At 51.6% G+C, this 20,146-nt stretch overlaps 5 protein-coding genes across 5 annotated transcripts; 2 read left to right on the top strand and 3 right to left on the bottom strand.

The window, feature by feature from the left end:
• Positions 1-22: 22 nt before the first annotated feature.
• Positions 23-4,323, bottom strand: AtWU_02252 (class I myosin myoA; the record flags this gene model as incomplete). Its single annotated transcript, XM_035497366.1, has 9 exons — positions 23-453; positions 504-1,063; positions 1,110-1,357; positions 1,404-1,495; positions 1,543-3,240; positions 3,291-3,773; positions 3,841-3,886; positions 3,985-4,221; positions 4,321-4,323. The coding sequence occupies 9 exons, from the start codon at positions 4,321-4,323 to the stop codon at positions 23-25; spliced, it is 3,798 nt and encodes a 1,265-aa protein (XP_035353259.1).
• A 2,256-nt stretch (positions 4,324-6,579) lies between these two features.
• AtWU_02253 (OPA3 family protein) lies at positions 6,580-7,486 on the bottom strand (the record flags this gene model as incomplete). The annotated part of the gene is made up of 2 exons (XM_035497367.1): positions 6,580-7,365; positions 7,427-7,486. The coding sequence occupies 2 exons, from the start codon at positions 7,484-7,486 to the stop codon at positions 6,580-6,582; spliced, it is 846 nt and encodes a 281-aa protein (XP_035353260.1).
• An 800-nt stretch (positions 7,487-8,286) lies between these two features.
• Positions 8,287-11,879, top strand: AtWU_02254 (pkinase-domain-containing protein; the record flags this gene model as incomplete). Its single annotated transcript, XM_035497368.1, has 4 exons — positions 8,287-8,598; positions 8,667-9,109; positions 9,163-11,266; positions 11,319-11,879. 4 exons carry the CDS (start codon positions 8,287-8,289, stop codon positions 11,877-11,879), a joined length of 3,420 nt encoding a protein of 1,139 aa, XP_035353261.1.
• Positions 11,880-12,585: 706 nt separating this feature from the next.
• Positions 12,586-15,042, top strand: AtWU_02255 (putative alpha-L-rhamnosidase C; the record flags this gene model as incomplete). The annotated part of the gene is made up of 1 exon (XM_035497369.1): positions 12,586-15,042. The coding sequence occupies one exon, from the start codon at positions 12,586-12,588 to the stop codon at positions 15,040-15,042; it is 2,457 nt and encodes an 818-aa protein (XP_035353262.1).
• A 1,276-nt stretch (positions 15,043-16,318) lies between these two features.
• On the bottom strand, positions 16,319-17,167 carry AtWU_02256 (glycoside hydrolase family 11 protein; the record flags this gene model as incomplete). Its single annotated transcript, XM_035497370.1, has 2 exons — positions 16,319-16,718; positions 16,797-17,167. The coding sequence occupies 2 exons, from the start codon at positions 17,165-17,167 to the stop codon at positions 16,319-16,321; spliced, it is 771 nt and encodes a 256-aa protein (XP_035353263.1).
• Between the last annotated feature and the right edge of the window lie 2,979 nt (positions 17,168-20,146).

A 20,146-nucleotide genomic window follows, 5' to 3' on the forward strand; every position in this document is an offset into this window, starting at 1 on the left:
TCTCTCCTGTGTAGTATGTAGTCTACCACTCATCGTCTTCATCATGATGTCCCTGCATCGCGTGCTGTCGCGCCTTGAGTGCCTCCGCCAATCCTCCCGCCAGACTCGCGTTCGACGCGCTGTTCGGCGTCCCCCGTCCGCTGCCGCCAGACGAGTCGTGCGAGTTCATGCTCACGGCACTATCGCGCGGTGCTGCTGGGGGTGTGGGCGCCACCTTCCGCCCAGCCATGTTGGGCCGCTTCGCTGGCGGGGCCGGCGGTGCTGGCTTGGCCTTGGCTTTGGCGGCCACTGCGGCGGCGGCACCATTAGTCGCCGGCACGGGGCTGGCGCGGGGTGCAGCCGGTGGCGGCGGGGGCGGTGCAGGCTTGGGTGACGCTGCTACTTGCTCCTCAAGGTAGGCCTCGGGCGTCCAGCCCTGAACCGATGTCGCTGTGTTCATACACAACCACCATCCTGCAGACATTAGCTGACATTCGTCGTAAACAATGGGCTGTGTGACTTACCATTTCCTTCCTTGGACACAATCTGCACAAGTTCGCCTGCTCGGATCGACAGTTCGTTGGTCTGGTCGCTGTTAAAGTCGTACAACACCTTCGCCATTGGCTTCTTCTGGGCTGGCGGCGTCGCCGGGGGAGGTGGGGGCGGCGCCCTTGCGGAGCTGGTGGATGCATTCCGTGTGTGCTGCGCTGCGGCAACCGCGGCAACAGGTTGAGGGACCGGTCTGGGCTGCGCTGCAGGCGACACAGCTGGCCTGGGGGCGGGGGGTGGTTGCACGGCAGCCGGCTGCGCTGCGGACTGAGGCAAAGGCTGGCGCGCCGGTACAGGTCTGGATGCCAACTTCGAGGGCCCGCCGCCAGGACCACCAGGCCGGAGCAACTTGCCCTTCGTCACGGGTCGCGCAGCAACCTGCTTGGGGCGTGGCGTGGGTTTGGAGACAGAGCTAGGGGGTTCACCGGCACTCGTATGGATGGTGCTGCTCTTGTAGCTGTCGACATTCGAGGCTGCGGGGTCCTTGACCACCTTGACGGTGGCCAGCTTGCCCGGCTTCTTGTTGTACTCGATGCTAGGGAGGATTAGTGGCGCTCTCGATGAGGATGAAACGAACTTACTGGTCGGCAATCTTCAGGTTCAGTTGTCCCCGAAGTGCGTTGGTGAGGTGTGTGAAGAACTCCGTCTTGAAGACACAGTTCATCAGTGGGTCCGGCTCCTGTCCGCCCACCACGAGCGAGAACCAGTCATCCTTCAGGTTCGATGTGCTGACGGACTTGATCGCTCCGATAGGTATCGTCCTCTCTGACGCAATCTGAAGCTGGTTGTTGACCAGCGTTTGTGCCACGATGTAGACGTGTCGGTTGGTCTGCGTTGTCAGCTGCGTCCAGTTGCAGCAAGGAGCGTCGACTTACCAAAACAAAGATGCGCGGTGCAGGCTTGCTGGACCGGCCAAACTTAGAAATCAATACTTCGCCACGGCAAGAGAAGAGAATATTTTCCGATCCTAGCACTTGTCAGCCAGATCCTACACACACACAACATGCCACTCACCGTTAATGCCTGCACCGTTCCGGATCATCTCGCCCGGTCCGCCCTTATTGCCAACGCCCACATAATCTCCGAGGAAGCGACGCGACCCGAGCAAACTCATCCTGCGCCGCTCCTTCTTGCCCTGGAGGACCTGATGTCCTTGGTCACGCAGCTTGATGAACTCCAGACCGCCTGTCATGCGACGCCAGAAACGCTGAATGCGGATGGCGCATTCAATGCGGTAGCGCAGGTAGTTGCGCCAAGCACGCTGAATCCGAATGGCCATGTTGTGCCAGTACCGGTCGCGCATCGTCTCCAAGGCGAATAGCGTCTCCGGGGTCTTGACAAAGACCTTGGTGATACCCATCTGGTACTCTTCTGCGGGGATACTGGTGTCTTTGAGAATTTGGCGGGCACCAGACTCCTCATCGCCCGTCCACGTGTAGTCACCGGCGTAAGATGTCTTGGGCGACAGCAGGTAGAAGCGTTCCACAAACTTATCAAACGTTTGACGGTAGGCGAAACCAGCGCGACGAATACGGACGTTCTCCTGCAGACCCAGATACTTGATCTGGTGCAGCACGTTGCCTTGGTTATACTCCCGGGGCGCTTTGTTATCGTTGGGCTTGATGGTCCGAATGTAAGACGGCTGTGCCTTCATCAGGGTTGCCACCAGGTCGTTGGCAGACGCCTTAATCTTGTCGCTGGCGGTGGGCGGGCGTCTCTTATCATCCTGGTTCACCTGGTTGGGGAAGAGGGTGTGAACGAATTGGTTGCTGCTGGAACCGGCGAGGTTCAACAGATCCTTCAGCAGCTGGTCCTTGTTCTTGTCGGTCATGCCCTCGACTGCATAGCTGACGTCACCGGCGTAATGCTTGACGATAAACTGGCCCTGGCGGCTCTCAAAGTTGGGGTTCTGGCCCAGGAAGTTGAGACGGCCGACGAATGTGTTGTCCGCCGCGCCGGAGTCGGCATGCGCTGTCGCGCAGGCATCGTTCAGCGCTGCAAAGACACCCGGTGGACGCTTGTCCTCAATCAACGAGCAGACCACCTTGTTATCAAAGTATTTGATCGGGGTCCACTGGATCTGTTCGCGCGCATACTCATCCTGCTCTGCCTTCAAGGTCAATTGGATGAAGATCTGCTGCAACTTCTCATTGACGTAGTTAATACACAGTTGCTCAAACGAGTTCTTTTCGAAAATCTCAAACCCGTAGATATCCAAGATACCGATGGAGTTCGCCACCGACCCTCTGGCGGTCAACGAAGAGTTGACCCGCCCAACAATCCAGTCAAAGAGATTGAAGTAGATCGCCTTGGACAACGCATCACGAACAGCCAGCGCCTGCACCGTGTTCAACGGAACCTCATAGACCGATCCCCTGCGGCCTCCGCGGGCCGTCTCCATCAACCGGATGGTGAGCGCCTTGTTCACCTGCGCGGCATCGACCTCCAGCAAGTATGCGACAAAGTCAACCACCGACTGGTCGGTGATGGCAGCGTTTCCGGAGTCGTCTTCGGCAAACTGGATGTTTCCGATCCACAGAATCGCAGCTAGCATGCGGAACACCTCGTCCTGTTCGGCTTCGGCCATTCCAATGACACCCATGGCATTGATGGTGTCTCTAAATTCGGCGGCATCATCGACTCCGGGGACATCGTAGCACTTCGATCGGCTGGTGTAGAGGTAGGACTGAGGTTGTTGTATGCCAAACATATCTGTCACGAGCCGTTAGCGCGTTCACAGGAACCAAGATTAATGCGCCTACCTCTGTACTTCTGCGGTGCAGCCTTGGTGAATTGGTAGAAAATGTGGAAGTTTCGCTCATTCGTGATCTGTCCCACCACTCTTGACTTCTCCAGCAGGTAGTTTGTAATGTTGGCACCCACCGGCTCGCCATTGGTGTTGAATTCCAGTTCCAGGTATTTTCCGAAACGGGATGAGTTGTTGTTGCGCAAGGTCTTTGCGTTACCAAACGATTCTAGCAACGGGTTGGTGGCCAGAACCATGTCCTTGGTCTGTTGGATGGAGGAGTCGCTGCCCCCGGATACACTGGCGATGTACTGCATGATCCGCTTGGCCGCCTCCGTCTTACCCGCACCCGACTCTCCTGAAATGATCACGCATTGGTTATCCTTGTATGACTTCATGTTGTAGTAGGCGGACTCTGCGACCGCGAAAACGTGGGGCGGGACTTCGAGTCGGTTCTTCCCCCGGTAGGACTCGAGGACACGGTCGGTATAGATGCCCACTAGAATAGGGGGCGTGGTCAGCCATGCGACCACGGGCACTGATGGCGCTCAGGGGAAGCCACTTACAGTCGCGGAACGGGTTAACAGACACCAACACATGTCCAATGTATGTCTATGGAAGTCGTCCGTTAGTGATTGTCCTCGCCTAGAAAGCCTCACCGGGGGTATGTGGTAGTAGTGGTGGTGATAGTGGTGGCAGCGGCAGCTTACGTAGATCTCGTCATGTTCAAAGCGGAGTTTGAGATTCTCATTGATGGCCTCGTTGGAGATCTTGCTGAGGAGGGTAAGATCTGAGACACCAATCTCCTTCTTCTTTGTGCTTTCGAAGACGGCCTTCTTGACCTGAGGCTTGCCCGCCTGTCGCCCGTCGCCCACATCGGCGGCGGCCTTGGAGCGACCGAAGCCGCGACTCTTCTTCTCCCCGCCAGCCGGACGTCGTGAATGACCCTAACAACGAGAGATGGGGTCAGCAAAAAGACAATTCAATCCAAAAGGATAAACCTCTGGCATCGAACTGGCAGTGAAATGGGCTGCGACTCGACTCACCATAGTTGTGGCTACCGACCTCCCCGGAAGTTGCGCCCAAGCGTCACGATATCTGGCCTATCAATCTGGACAGGAACGGGGCGGATAAATTCACAGCAGATAGGGAATGAACGCAGCGGGCGTATGGTTCATTCCAAGAAGCTAGTGGATGGTGTGAGGAGGGGCCCGCAGGAAAGAATAGGGTGTGTAAGGTAATAAGAAGAGGGGTATAGGAATGCGAAGAGGACGAGGGGAGAGAGAGAGAGAAAGAGAGGGAGGAAGAATGACGGAAGGGTGCCTTGTGGAGGAGGAGAGAATGGCCGGGGTCCCTCTTTCGCTATTCTAAGTAACGACAGACACAGACTGGAAAGAAGAGAGAGCCGGTGATTCGGCGGGCCGGCCGATGGAGCCTGCGCCACACTTGGGTTGCGCTGCCTCGCAATACGCGCAATCACTATTACTGTTAGTACCCGACCATCCCATCTAATCAACTAGGATTGGTAGTACCAGAGTTATATTACTACTAGTTAGTTAGTAAGTACTTATCGGTAGGGAATCTACTACTACTTCACTGGTATATGTTGTTGCCTCCGGGGCAAAAGTAAAAGTAAAAAAATCCCCGAGCGCCAGTCGCCCCTAGAAGTCCCGGGTCCCTGGCGCTAAAAGGTTCCAGTTAGTTAAGTCGAGTAGTAGTTGTTAAGGGAAGAAAGAAAAGAAGGGCTGGCCGCACACGCCCGTCCGAGGCACCGACGATCCAAGGGACTGATGCGTTTTAGTGCCTGAGGCTGCCATTATTGGCCAACGGTTCCTTTTCCTTCTTCCTCGACTCTTTCCTCTCTCTCTCCCTCTCACTACGTCACCCCCCTGCAGCCCAAGGCTTGTCCGGCTTTTACTACTAAGAACTAAGAACTAGTCGCTCCTTCACCATCCAGCTGTTCCCGGATTTTCTACCATAACATCTGCCACATTTCATCAATTGCATTGAATAGGGGCTAGTGCTGATGGACATTGGTTTTCTTCTAATGTAGAACCCCTGGATAGGGGGATATTCCCTGATAACTAACGAATACAATCCACTCCCGAAATATATTTTGGGTCGTGTGTACCTAACCTCACCTCCCAGCCTGATATGCTCTCCTACTGTACAACAATCATACTAACTGGAATCTACACAATTGGGCAACGAAACACCATGTGACATCATCGAATGCATTTTTGGAGAGAACAACAGCATTGGGTTGACTTTCAGACCCCCTTACAATAGAATAAAGGGGTGTAATTATTCGCGATAATTCTCCTGTAGTTGCTGATCCCACTTATAGTCCTATGAGTCCTACAACTAACCAGCGAAACTGCTGAAGCTCTGACTTCCCGGTTCATCACTTAGTGTAGCAGAGAAGAACCTGGATCTAGCAAAGTCCATTGTATTCGCAGAGCATTGTTGTCGTGGAATATCGATTGCCTCAAGATTGGTGATATATTCTTGCACAGAGGCCAGGAAGCAGTCCGCGTCCGCAATAGGAATGATAGGCAGCATGCTTGGGAGGGATTCGATCATCCTGTACAGCTCCTCATTAGTAGTCGCAACTACTTCTTCTCACACAAAGGATAAATATAGAGAATGCTCGCACAATGCTTGTAATGCTACCAGTCCGTCAAGACGATATCTCCCACTTGCACTACGGAATGGTGTCTCGGACAGCAGAAATACCACAGCTTTCTTGCCCATGTCACTTGTGAGGGAAGAAAATTGGCGTAGTCTGGATTTAGTCTCTTCTGCAACAGACTGTTCAATGGACGAGGGTGTCAAAAGCAAGATACTCAGTGTCGCTGTATCATTACCCAGGCGGAAGTAGAAATCACTCCCCTCTTTCACCTCCCCCGCTGTATCGGTATCAGAGGAGGGAAACCCCATCATCAATCGGAGTCTACCAACCTTTTAGGCCCGGACACATTCTCAAGATTGGCTCAAGCATTCTCCATATTGATTGCTCTCGAAGTGAAAGGCCGTAGGTGCCGCGAAGAGAAACAAAGTTGTCCGGCTCCATCCTATGTAGTATATGTTCGAAGGTATGTGGTATGTAGACAATACGCTCATTGAAGAGAGGAGTAAATTATATTTATAAGCCTCCGCTTGTCGCTCCGAAACCATCCTCCGCATGTTTGCCTTCCGTCATGTCTAAGGGTATCGCAACATCATTAACAAGATAGTCCACCACATAGTGCCCCAACTGATCTATAACAATATATACAGGTGCATAAGTCTAATACTGGCATCGCTCAAGCCTTTTTCGGCTCTGACGCTTTCGGTTCCGGTTCGGCTGGTTTCGATGCCGGTGATGTCGGTGCATCAACTGGTTGCTTCGCTGCGCTCTTGCTCTCCTTAATCACAGACTCTGCCCGTTGTTCCGGACTCTCTCCCCAAGGCAGATACGACGTAATCCACGACAGCAAGCCCGGCTCCTCGGCTGGCTTCACTTCTTCCTCTTGGTTCACGTCCCACACCTCGCGTGGTAGGATCCTCGAGGAGGACTTTGGTAGTTCCCCATGCTTGGCCTTCTGTTGAAGCAGCTCCTTCTCCAAGGCCAACAGTGCTAGCCGGGCGGCCTTCTCAGACTGCTCCAGCTCAGCCAGTCGAGTCTCAACGTCCTCCCTGCGGGTTGTTTCCTTTCTCCGAGACCTCCATGACTCAAAGACAATCAGTCCTCCTGCAACAATAAACAAGAATGTTTCGCTGATAAATGTGGCACCGGACTCGATGGCCTTGGACTCGGACAATGGTCGAATGTGAGGTTTCGGTGCCGGCTTCGCTGCCTCCTCTGCCGCCGCTTTGGCTTTCGCAATGGCTTCCTCTTCCGCTTTTGCCTCTACTTCCGTCTTTACCGTTGGGGACGTGGGCTTGTGCTTTCGGAGCTCCCTTTCAGCAGCTGCTCGTTTTTGCGATGCGGCGTTGTCGCGAATGTTGCCTAGCCGGAGACGCATGTCGATACGGTGGAGACCTTGCGCCATAGAGACGCAGATGCGCCGGAAACGTTCATGTTCGCGAGCTTGGGCCTTAATTTGGTTCTTTGAAGTGTCAGTCAGTTCCGGTCAGCAGCACATCACTGCAAGGGTGGAATAAGCGTACGGCGATCGGCTTTGACAAGGTGCGGATAACAAGGGAGGAGAGCTTGAGGGTGAGAGACATGGTGGGTGGAGGGGAGGGAGAGGAGAGAATTTAGGAAAGAATGAGAAAGGTCCCAGAGATGTATTATGAGCGACTTGAATTCATATGACATTAACGAAAGGTCTTAAAATAGCTCTTCACATGGGCCTGGAAGTTGGTCGAAGATGATTCACAACTGCTGACTGGATTGTCAGGCATCAACCGGCAGCGGGACTCGTGGGGCGCATAGCCGTGCATAACGTGCGGTTGCTGTGCCTGCTGATGTCAGCAATGCGCGTTGGACAGGCATTCGGATCAATGTTTATCGATTGCCGCATCGGGAAGTTCGTTTGGTCTCCATCCGGGAAGCTCTCCGTCTTTGCTTCTGTCTATCCCTACTTCAACTTCCTGTCTTCCCCCCCCCACCTCTCCCTGGTCGCGGTCTCCCTGATTGGAGTGCCATTGATTGCATATTGTTGTTTTTGAGCGTCAATTGTTTGATATTCATTCATTTTTAGTAAGTATATGTTCTCAATGCCTCACTACTTCGCTCTCGGTCTTGCGGTTTCAGTGTTTCATCACCGTGCGGTGAAACCCCCTCACCGGTCGCTGCTCCCCGGGACAAAGTCGCATAACTTCATTGTTGTATATGGTTATTGACAGGCGATAGAGCACAAGCCCACTAGATCCATTATACCCCCAGTGCACTGTACCACTATTGATCGCTTATATCGTCTGAGTTGATGTCCGCTCAAGTCTGGTTTCGAGAATCACCGCCGTTCTTTTGTCGCCAACATTGATACCCGATCACATTAAGGCACGAAGTGCTCCCTCAAGGCAAGATGGAGGCGCTATCACCACGGTCGACAAACCAAATTGTCAAGCCAAAGATCTCTATGGAGCGCAAAGTATTGGATAAGAATGCTGCCGCTGCCGCCGCCGCTCAGAAAGCTTCGTCATCGAAAAATCATGCGCCGCCACCACCATCATTAATTTTGGAGCCGGAAGAGGATGGAGAGCGATACTCGACCGGCGCTTTTCTTGGGAAGGGAGGTTTTGCGATCTGCTACGAAGGGACACTACTGCGAACCGGCCGTGTCTTTGCTATGAAAGTGGTTCGATCCGAAATGGCACAGAAGAAGATGCAGGAGAAGGTACATAACCTAATCACTTGCTTGTGATGCCGCGTAGTTGCAATTGGTATGCTGACCGACCATCACAGTTTCGTACCGAGCTTCAGATTCATTCGAAAATGCGCCACCCTCACATCGTCGGCTTCCATCGCGCCTTCGTTTTCGACAGCAGTATATACGTCATTCTAGAACTGTGTCCGAATGGATCCGTCATGGATATGGTCAGGAAGAGGAAGTGCCTGAGTGTGCCCGAGGTCAGACGGTTCATGGTCCAACTGTGCGGTGCGATCAAATACCTCCACAAGCGCAATGTTGCGCATCGTGATCTGAAGATGGGGAACTTGTTTCTGGATCAAAACATGGATATTAAAGTGGGCGACTTCGGTCTGGCAGCAATGATCATGTCTGAGAGGGATGAGAAGAGGAGGCGGACATTGTGCGGGACGCCAAATTACATTGCCCCAGAAGTGCTCGACAAAAGTAAAGGCGGTCATACACAGAAGGTCGACATTTGGTCTTTGGGAGTGATCTGGTAAAGCCCATACCCAAATCCCCTTATTCACTTCATGCTAATTTTCCATCTAGTTTCGCGATGCTTACTGGGTACCCGCCGTTCCAATCAAAAACGCAAGAGGAGATTTATAAAAAAGTGCGGAACTTGGCATACGTGTGGCCGAAAGGCACCGAGTGCGCCAACTACATCCCCGAAGAGGCGAAGTCGCTCGTGAGCTGGTGTCTGAACCTCGCTGAAGAAGAGCGCCCTGAGCCGGACGACATCGTCGAACACCCGTTTTTCAGGATGTATGACGGTTGCATACCCAGACGACTTGACCCGTCTTGCAGCGTTAGTAGGCCCGTTTGGCTAAAGCCGGATGAGCCCCGAGGCGATCGAATGATGTTTGGGAGCAGCTTGGAATACGACGAGAAGTTGTCTGGCTACATCGAACACATCGATGATCCTAGTCAGCGATACCTGGTCTGTAGGGCGGCGTTCTACACACTCTGTGGCGTGGGCAGAAAACCAGACGGTACAGCACGAAAAGCCGCTGGAAAGAACTGCTCGAAGTCGGCATACGCCGAATGCTTATCTGAGGAGGAGAAAGGATTCCAGCCTGTCATACCCCTTCCAGAGGATATCGTGTACAGGTACCCCCATGACCCGATAGGTGATTGGAGCGACCCCGATACTTCCTTACTGTCACGCAGAGATGGCTCCTCTTTCGAAGACAGTGTCCTGTCAAGGAAGAGCAGCGCATCTGCTCGGAGTAATGTGGCCTCGCTCACCCGAACTCAAGCGGCGCTGGCGGCTGCTCAGCAGCGGCGAAAAGAATCGCAAAGTCATGCCGCAACTCTGCGGCAGCAGGCAGCTACAGGCAGAGGTTCTGTCCGGAAAATCGCAGCTATCCCCGATCCCATACCGACAGCGAAGGCTTTGTTCGAGGAGGAGCCAGAAGCAAAACCAGCAGTTGTACCTTCAGGTGGTCTTGCAGAGCGGCCAATTCGCGCACGGCGTGGTGTGGCAGCATCGTACTCGGGTTCGTTGCGCGATCTAGACAAGAACATTGCGCCACAGATTCCCAAGTCTAGTACGGCACCGGAGTCTCTGGTAATCGGAAAGACTCGCTCCCAAACTCGCTCGCAGACGCGCTCGCAGTCTCGCAGACTGGAGTCTGGCAGCCAGGAAACTGGCCATCTGCCGCCTGCTGCCAAGGAACGGCCTGCATCCGTAGCAATGGATCATTTGCCAGTTAGACCACGCCAGCCTTCCCAACGAGCAATGCCCAAATCGGAGACCAGAGATGTGCTGAGACAAGAAGAACCGCCGAAAGCTGCCGCGACCCAGGAGAGCTTGCCCGAAAAACCTGCCCGACCTGATCCCTCTTCACAACCGCTGAGCCGGTCTGGTAGCAAGACGGCTTCTGCAAGCAAGCCACGCTCGACACTCGGCCTGCACCCCTTGTTTCATGTGGAAGACCCATGGGAGGCGCTACCAAGGACGTCCCTTGATGATGTGAACATGGATCTGCGACACATGCTGTCCAACATGGTACCACACTCAGCAGCCCGGAGACGGGCTGGGCTTCGACGACCACCTCACGCATACGTGATTAAATGGGTGGATTACACGAATCGGTATGGTATTGGCTATGTCTTGGATGATGGCAGCGTAGGATGCGTCTTCAAGGCAGAGAATGGCCAGCCTGCAAGTGGCGTAGTAGTGCGGGATGGCGAAAAACACATCCGGCGCAAAGCCCGTAGCCAGGAGCAACAAGAGGGAGCGATCTATGGGTATTCCGAGGCAGACCAGCTCATTCCTCGCCATGGTAAGCCGGTAGAATTTTATGAAAATTGTACCCGCGACTTCGCCGAGTGTCGTGGCGGGATTCGGCGAGCTCTGATCTCACCGTCGCTGTTCGAGGTCAAGGCCTCCTCCAGTGGATCTTCTGCGGCCGGTATCAAGATCCGCACAAACTCCGGCCTTGACTGCGCGCGTGCGGACGCCGAAAAGATCAAACGAGTTAAGCTCGTCGATCAGTTTGGCAAGTACATGATCGGGTCTCTAGGCCGACACGGAGATGACGCAGCTCTGGAGGACGAGTTGGCTTCCGGTAGCTCGGGTCAATTCATCAAGTTCTACCAGCGACTGGGGAATGTTGGCGTCTGGGGATTCGGAGATGGTGCCTTCCAGGTATGTCAACCATCTGCTACATGTCAGTTGCACCAGCTAACACATCGAACAGTTCAACTTCCCTGACCACACGAAGCTCGTGATCGCTCCTGGACGCACAAGAAGCTCCTCACCCTGGGTCGACTTCTACCACCTTTCGCCCTCTGCAGCAAGATACCTCAGCACCAAGGGCAAGATGCACCCATCTGGATTCGACACGCGGGCAGTCACTTCGGACGAAGTTGCAACCTTCCTCGGCATTGCTTATGGCACTGGCGCTAGTTCCGCAGATGAACGTGTTCGGGACATCCTAGACGCCAATTCGTTCCTACAGAAGATCAATTTTATTAAAGAGGTAATGAAAGGTTGGGTGAAGCAGGGGCGCCTTGGAGGACGACCCACACATGACAAGGCGTCAGGCGCTGCAAGCCCCATGGAATTATTCTGGGAGGGCTCCCAGGAGCGGGCAGCAGGGGGCAGCGGAAGCAAGTTCGTGTGGGTGACTGTAGGGGCACCCGGAGGAGACGGAGAGTATCGGTCCGTATCACTGAGAGAAAGAAGGTCAGATGCTGAAGAGGACCGCGAGGCGGATGCATTGAGAGAGCGTCTCCGGATGCTGGGCAGACCACTGTAGGAGACGATGGTCTACCTTTACGATGTCATGACAAGCCCGTTGATTGTGTTTGATATTTGCATGGTATATCTTATGGCTGGGATGGCGCAGACGCCGTGTCTTGGTTGGTTTATATCAATTGTTTCTGCATTCGTGACTAGTAGTGCCCCTGTGGCGGTTAATAGTAATCCTAATTAAATGGCCGCTAGAGACAGAATAGATGTCCCAGTGACTACTGCCTAGTAAGTTCTTCTTTCTATCCCGGTTCTTGAAGTCCAGTCCAACTATACTGGAGAGTCGAGGTGCCTCAGGGTTTATTTTGCACTGCCACGAGATTCGCGGTCGGTGGCAATCAAAAAACAATGCGGCAGGAAGTAGGAATTTCGTACATTCGTATTTGCTTCGCTCTATGTCGATCCGAGCTCAACGCCAGGCAGCTTCGGGCAGGCGCCGGGGCCCTGTGCCAACGGGATCGACTTTCTGGTAGGGCTCGGCTGGTGGCTACGTACCATGGGATTAAGGGAGACGCCAAGCTTTGCAGGCAGCATCGTGTGCCGGATGTATTCTCGTATATTCGTTTTGTCAGGGGAGAAGGGGGTCTTAGTGACTCTGAATTAAGAAGATGTCGAATATAAGATAGCCCGCACATCCGTGACAGCTTGTTGCATGTTCACCAAACTGACAACGGACCAAACTTTGAAGAATTCCTGCGGAGATCCGAATCATTATGAGATTCGCTTATAATCTAGTCTTCTTTGGTTTTCTATTTGCCTCTGCATATTGTTCAACCTTATATCGACCTACTGCCTATGCCAACGCCTCGCAGAATGATTGGGTTGAGTATCAGAATGACACAGTGCTTAAGCTCTCCTCCGACGGGGTGACTCCCGCAATAATAATACTCGATTACGGACGAGATGTCGAAGGCTATGCTACCTTCCAGGTTTCATCCATGTCCGGGGACTCCTCTGGGTTTGAATTGGCATATAGCGAAACATATGCATTACTGGAATCTGCCATGGTGAGCCAACTTCCCGTCTTGCTCACCACAAATTGCGATCGCCAATTCCTGACTCATTCATATCAGGCTGACGGTCCTCTGTCCTTTGATGCGACGATGGACACGTACCGCGTGAATCGATACAACGTCACGGAAGAAAGGACCTACACGAACAGGCTCATCCAGGGCGGACTGCGATACCAGAAGTTGAACCTGTCCAGTGCGGGAGAGATGCATCTATCACTAGTTGGAATTAAACCGACTGTCTCTAATATCCCTTTGGCAGATCTTCCGGGCTCGTTTAACTGTTCTGACGAAGTGCTGACTCGGATTTGGCATGCGGGAGCTCGGACATCGCAGCTTACTGAGTTCCCAGCTAACAGTATTCCAGACTTCTGGGTTCTTACTGATGAAGGAGCCTTGATAGACAGTCTTGCTCCGCAACCATACTATACCATCTGGTCTCCTTCGCTGACGACTTATAACCTAGTGTTCTCGGTAAAGCCGATCTCTAAGGGCTTCAGCTTTAACGTACTCAGTGATACTCTGTCTGACGGAATCTACATATTTGTCAATATTGCCAATGCCTCAATCTCTGCGCATGCTGGATCTTCTGATCTGGACCCGATCATTGCCTCAGGTCACCTTCCCTCTTCGATCATTCTGAACGAGTGGCACAAGGTTCGAAGCAATGTGAATCTGTCCCAGATATCTGTTCGTATCGATAACATCACTGTGCTTGATTTCTCCCAGACCGCATCTTTCTATGGATCCTTTGGTGTGGGCGCGTCTCTCGGACATTCTGCCATTTTTACCAACCTTTCATTGTTAGTCGGGGGAGAGCAAAAGTATTTCTCAACATTAACGGATGAATCGGCGCTATCAGACTTCCTTGTCGGGACCAACCCTTTACCTGTCAGCGTCGACGGCTCTCGACGCGATCGTATTTCCTACGCTGGTGACTTGGACATGGCTAGCAGTACAGCATTCGCCAGCACCAACGGTATTGAATATATCAACGGTTCTATTGAGCTGCTTGGCTCCTACCAGATGGCTCCCGGGTTTTTTGTTCCGAATGCAAAAGTTCAGCAGCCCCCTCGAACCACGGATGTTGAGGCAAATACGACCGGTTTGATTGGATATTCGTTCAATCTAGTGAGTGCAATGGCCAAGTTCTACGAGCAGACTGGTGATGGAGTGTTTCTGCATCGCTGGGCTCCGAAAGTGATGCGCATGCTTGATTGGGCGCATTCACAGACCCTACCAAATAACTTGCTCAACATCACCGATCCCGCCATCGGTGGAGGATGGGACATCTATGATCCCCCCTCGTCTGGGATTGTCTCCCAATTCAACATATTATATGCTTATTCGCTAAACGAATGGATCCCACATCTGGAGCAGGCCAACATCAATGCCACTGTCTATCAAAGGCGGCTGGAAAACTTACAAAAAGCAATCAACGATCATTTGTGGAGCGACAAACTCCAGGCCTACTACCACTCTGAAAGATACCGGGACTTTTTCTCGCAGGAAGCCAACGCCCTGGCTATCCTGAGTGACACTACAAAATTAACTGGCAACCGTACTAATACATTACTGTCCACCATGGCGCAGCAATTATATATCCCCAAAGGCGCTCTCTCCTTCTCCAACGCCAGCATCGCCAGCGGATTCGCCCAGAAAATCAGCCCCTATGCTTCCGGCTACCACCTCAAGGCAGCCTTCCATGCGAACGATGGCGTTAATGCTAAAAGGCTTCTCCACAGTATCTGGGGCCCGATCAGTGACCCGAAAAACGCCAACTACACTGGCTGTATGTGGGAGGTCATAAACCCCGATGGTACTCCCGGCATCGGGTCTGGAACCTCGCTGTGCCATGCCTGGAGTGCAGGGCCCACTGCTGATCTTAGTCGTTATGTTCTCGGTATCCAGCCGGTTACTCCTGGTTTCAAGGAGTGGAGAGTCGCTCCTCAGACGTTAGGACTGGCTTGGGCACGGGGAAAGTATCCTACTCCTTATGGTAACATTAGGGTTGATTGGTCTTTTGATGAAAGCAGACGTTTCAGTATTGTTGTCAGCGCCCCTGTGGGTACTAAGGGTACTGTTGTTCTTCCTAGCCCTCTTAACGGGACTCTTGAGGTGCAGGGTGGGAAGGTCTTTCGTTGGAAACAACCCGCCTGATGATGTCTTGGGTATATTTATATTATTCTGTACGCGTTCGCGGCGTTGATTTCGGACCAAACGCATAGTAGATGTATTACAAAGATGAAGTTGGTGATGATTACACTGTTTCAAAATGCAAATGCTGAAGTCTTTTCACCGTACAAATAATATTTTCAGATGTCAGTCGGAGTCCTGGTGTACCCTTTAGCATCTAATAAGATACCATCTCGGAGAGCCACAGTGAGAATGGACTTATCCACTCAACCCTTTATAACCCTACACAGAATTTTGAAGATAGTCAAACATAAAAACGATACATTTGCTAATGCCAAGAAACCCTTATTATGGGGGCTGGTATGTCGAAACTTCATGCCTCTACTGAAGTTGTTCGTATATTCGTATATCCGCACATCTTGGATTCGTATATTCGTACTTGCCTCATGTCCCCACTTCCAAGTTTTCTCCACAAGGTGGACCTTTCTTACACGATTAACTCAACTCTCCTCCATCAATAAGAATGAAATAAGTACTCTAGTAGGTCTCGGTGCCGCAACAGGCATCTATGGTACTCCAGAAACGTGAGTGCCTTTGCACACATTAATTGCAGGAAGGCCACGTACATGTGGGAATAAGTAACAAAGCAAGAGAAACAACTTTACTACAAGTTGGGAGAAAGGCTTCTAATAGAAAATGGAGAAAGAATAAAAAAAATGGTTTGTAAATGACTTATTCGAGATGATATCTTACTCTTTAATATGTCTCCTCACGCATAATGAGGATATAAGAGAAGCTTTGTGAAGACGAGGGGATGGGAGGATCATCTTGCTGTTTCTCAGTTGCAATCCGGCGAAATTCAGTTCTTGATCAGGGCTCACTGATCGCAGGGTTCCTCACGGAGAAGAGCACTCCGCGGTAGTTGCGAGTAATTGCACCACTACTAAAATGGCGGTAATGCTGCCAAAATAACCTTGTATACAGCACTAAGAGTTTAGAACCCTGAATCAAATCTGGAATATATGATTACAGAGGAAGGCGATGGACAAAGTATTTAGACAATGAAGCACTGCAGCAGCCACCAGACTCAATATGTTATTTAAAGGTCAATAAAGTGGTTGATATCTTGAGGAGAAGCGAAAAAAGCGGGTAAAGACAAGCATTGTAAAAGAGACTAAAAAACAAAGATGAAGGAGAAAGGTGGCTTCTGATTATTTCCCCAAACGTCTTTATAGTGATACATGCGGCGGGGCTCTGACCTCGGGCAAGTGCCCTGGGAGTACATGGTCATTGATCTTCACTACGCCTGCACGGTGAAATCCAGGTACCCTTGGCCGGAGAAGCCTTCCAGAGTAACCATCTGGAAGATCGGGGTGCCAGGGTTGAGACCCAATTCTTTCCAGCGCTGGAAATGGGTGCTCACGTCGACAGTGCCGGTGGAACGGTGGGAGCGACGCACCGACCAGTGCTGGTCGAAGTTGGTGACACCGTAGATCTCGGGAACATTTCTGTAGGGGAGATTGTAGACATCGTAGACACCGCCATCGCTATCGACTTGACCGAGGATGTTCCCGTTGCCTGGGGTTCCAGTGCCATGCGACTCCACAATATACCACTCGGTGACGGGGTTCAGGGTCCAGCCATAAATGGCCAAAGTCCAGTCACCCTCGGCGGTGAAGTAACCGTCCCAGGTCAAGGAGCTGAGTCGAACAACTGTCAGCTTTTCTCGGCTCTGCGAATTGAGAAGGAAAAGGGAAGAGGAGGAAAGATGCACTTACCGCGTGCTGCCACCCTTGAAGCCCTTCCCACCAAGGAATTCCGTCTCAGTGTTCCAGCCGAGTTCAAACTGGCCGGTCGTGGGGTATTCAGTGTATCCAACGCTGGCTCCGTTGTCATTGTACACGGAGTAGTAGAAACCCCCGCTGTCGACGCCGTCTTGGCTGGTATGCAGGATAGTGCTCCGCTTAGCGAGATCCGAAATGCTGCCGCCCTCGGTCTGATTGCCGATCACTTCCCTGATCCATTGAAGACGCTCAGGTGAGAGAGTTCCAGGCGGCGGTGGGGGGATGGCGGAACTTGCCGCAAGCATCCACGCAAAGGCTGATAGGATTGGCACGGCCAGGCGTGCTTGGCCAAGGAAAGACACCATGATTATGATGGAAAGGAAGAATTCCAAGTAGAAAGGTACAACTGTGACTTAGAAGGCGAAGGTGATGAGATGGCAATGTTTGTTTGGCAGACACCTAACTTTATATCGTTTACCTGTCGACAAAAGGGGAGGAGTAATTTCCAAGGTTCGCTCGATCTGTACCTTCCACGGGCACTTTATCCATTTAGGCTACGGTTGTAGGACTATGAAACAACCTCTAAGCGACATTGGATGTACGGAGCAATCCCGCTGTCTATCTACCTGGTTAATCTCTTTGGCCTGCGTGCAGAAGACATGTGATTAACGTGAATGGACCCCTAACCCTCCAAGTGACCAAACTATTCCGCCAAGAAGGCTCCAAATACCACGAATATTCACGGAATGTTAAATTACATGCCAGGAGCTTATATTGACTGCCCAAAAACCACTTTAACCGTGGCACCGATCGCTTTCGGTGTGGAAATTGATTTGATTAACCGGTTGGAATATCTTGTACATCTATGGCCAACAGTATAATATTCACTGCGATTATATGGCGCCCGATGGAGAAGCCGGCGACCCTGGGCAAGCCCAATGGCTATGATCGTGATGCTGTGGGATAAATTGCCTTTTTCGTTGATCAAGAAGACCATCTAAATTAATTTATAGCTTTCTGCTTCATCTTCGGTTGTCGGTAGCCGTCTCGTCCTCTGAGCGTATCACCTGCCAGCCTGGTTTGGGTGAGTCCGTGTGGTTCATAGTTATTTCCGCACGTTCAGTGATGGTAGATGATCATGATTTTAGGGGTACCGGGTACCGGTGATATTTCGGATCGAAATAGGGTTCATTCTGGTTTCATTCTGAAATGCTGCAAACCACAGATAATTGATATCTCGCACAAAGATCAATATCATAATACATGGGGGCCAATGATTATTCTAAGTCCTCACACCTGTCATCGCAATTGTTCAGGGACGCTATTGCGCTCTGCGGACTTGTGCTCCGTAACCTAATCGGTAAGCAGTGCGACCATATAAGCAAAAAGGTTATCTGTGTACCCGTACTCAGTTCAGAGATAAGCAGGTAACCGGGTGCCTTGTATGGCTGCTTTGGTAACGGCTTTGGTCTTAACCGAAACACACCAATATCTCACGGGGATGTATCTCTTTTGGTTTAGTTGGTAGCAGTTTGTGAGTATAAGGCAGTGAAGTGGGTCAATTAGACCCACTTTAATGAAAACCCTTGAAGCATCTGCCAAGTTCCTCATACTCATAGAAATGTCCGAACCCACGGCAGTACGGAAGTAGAAATATACAGAGCTAAAAATATTCCTCGGTCCATATCGAAGTTGGTGCTTTCAATGTGGATGGTACCAAGGATAGTCTAAACTACGGAATCGTTTCAGATGAAAAACGGCCTCGTGGCTCCACACGAAGCCAGAATCAGGCCCTTTCCGCAAGTAAAGCGCACAGAGAATAGAAGAGGAAAGAAAATAACCCACGAGCTGGTTTCAAACCGGAAGACATTGATGTACCTATGGCTAAAGCGTAACTTATGAACTGATGACACAAGAGTGCTTAAGGCTGAAGAAGGTAGACTTGTTGAGGAAACTACTGAAGCTTACCATGCACGATGTAGTGAGATACTCGTCAGGCAAATGACCTAGTAGTGCTTCGGCGAGCAATGGATCCATATTTGAACCATTGACAGTACAAATTAGCACCCAGTCATTGGTTGGAGCAGGCCTGGCAGGTAACTTATGAAGAACACTCAGAGCTTGATCGTGTGAGCTCACCCAGGTTCACGATTGACAAGTCTAGGCAATCGGTGTGTTTCAGATGATGATGACCCAACTTAGCCACCCAAATTAGAACTCCCTGAGATCCTTTGGTGGAAATAGCCAGCAAGAGGCCAATCAAATGGAGTATGTGATGCTTGGCAACGACATGTCCGATGACACATTCGCCTGGATCTCAGTGGTTACTGACTCCACTTCCAAGCGGAAGCTTTAGTCCCGCGGGTTCTTAGTCCCGCGGATTATCATACCACAAATAACGATTCCAAGAATGAGCGCAGTAGAGGTGGCTCTCACCTTTATGGCTTAAGTGTAAGTTGCATCCCGGCTGGAAGACCAGTTTAGGTTGGTCAACGCCCCTTATGAGTACGATGTGACTTTGTCTTAACAACTTTGAGGTAGGATAAGTTGAAGAAGCTTCGTCAAAGGGTTTCCTGGGCGCTTCACGCAGACAGCAGGACAGGGATGAATTCTTAGTGCCCCACTTGTAAGGGTTCAGGGCCTCGAACATCCGGAATGGGATTCGGCACTCTTGGCTTGAACAGCCACGGGTATCGACGTGCGATAAGTACCGAGCCAAGTCCCGTATGGGAGTCACCGGAGCGCGCATTGCACCATTGACAAACACTGGCTGTTTCGAGCAAAGCAAAAGTGGAATAAGTATCTGTACCGCTATCTCCTGGTTCTAGGATCGGTCGGATCTGATTGGACGGCTGGGCTTCTGCCTGTTTACCTTCAATTTATGCCGCCAACTGCACGCAAGTACGGCATCACTCAGACGAGGAGATACAGCTGCCACAGGCCCGACTGGGTGGCGAATGGCGAGGATGGGGATGGAACAGTCAACAACAGGTTGACCTGACTGTCTAGAAGAATGTGGAAGCTATTCAACTACAGGACTCGTGAACAGAAGACAGTTGCGCTTACATAGAGCCTCAAAGCACACTATGGGTTCAATATCGTATTGAGCTCTAGCATACCAGGGATATGGCATGGCCAGGAAGGTACAACCGACATTTAGCCAGGTATATGGAAGTGGACTGGATGCTGTCCATGATAATGGTGCGACATATTGTTTCGGAGAAGCCCGCCACAGCGCCGTGATGAGGAAATGAAGGACTGGGACAGCAGGAACTCAAGCTGTGGATATTCGAAGGCAGAGATAAGCTGCGGCGTGCTTGGCACATTCATATATAACCCTCAAT

This window comes from Aspergillus tubingensis, assembly GCF_013340325.1.
Source record: "Aspergillus tubingensis WU-2223L DNA, scaffold_3, whole genome shotgun sequence".
Lineage (NCBI taxonomy): Eukaryota > Fungi > Ascomycota > Eurotiomycetes > Eurotiales > Aspergillaceae > Aspergillus > Aspergillus tubingensis.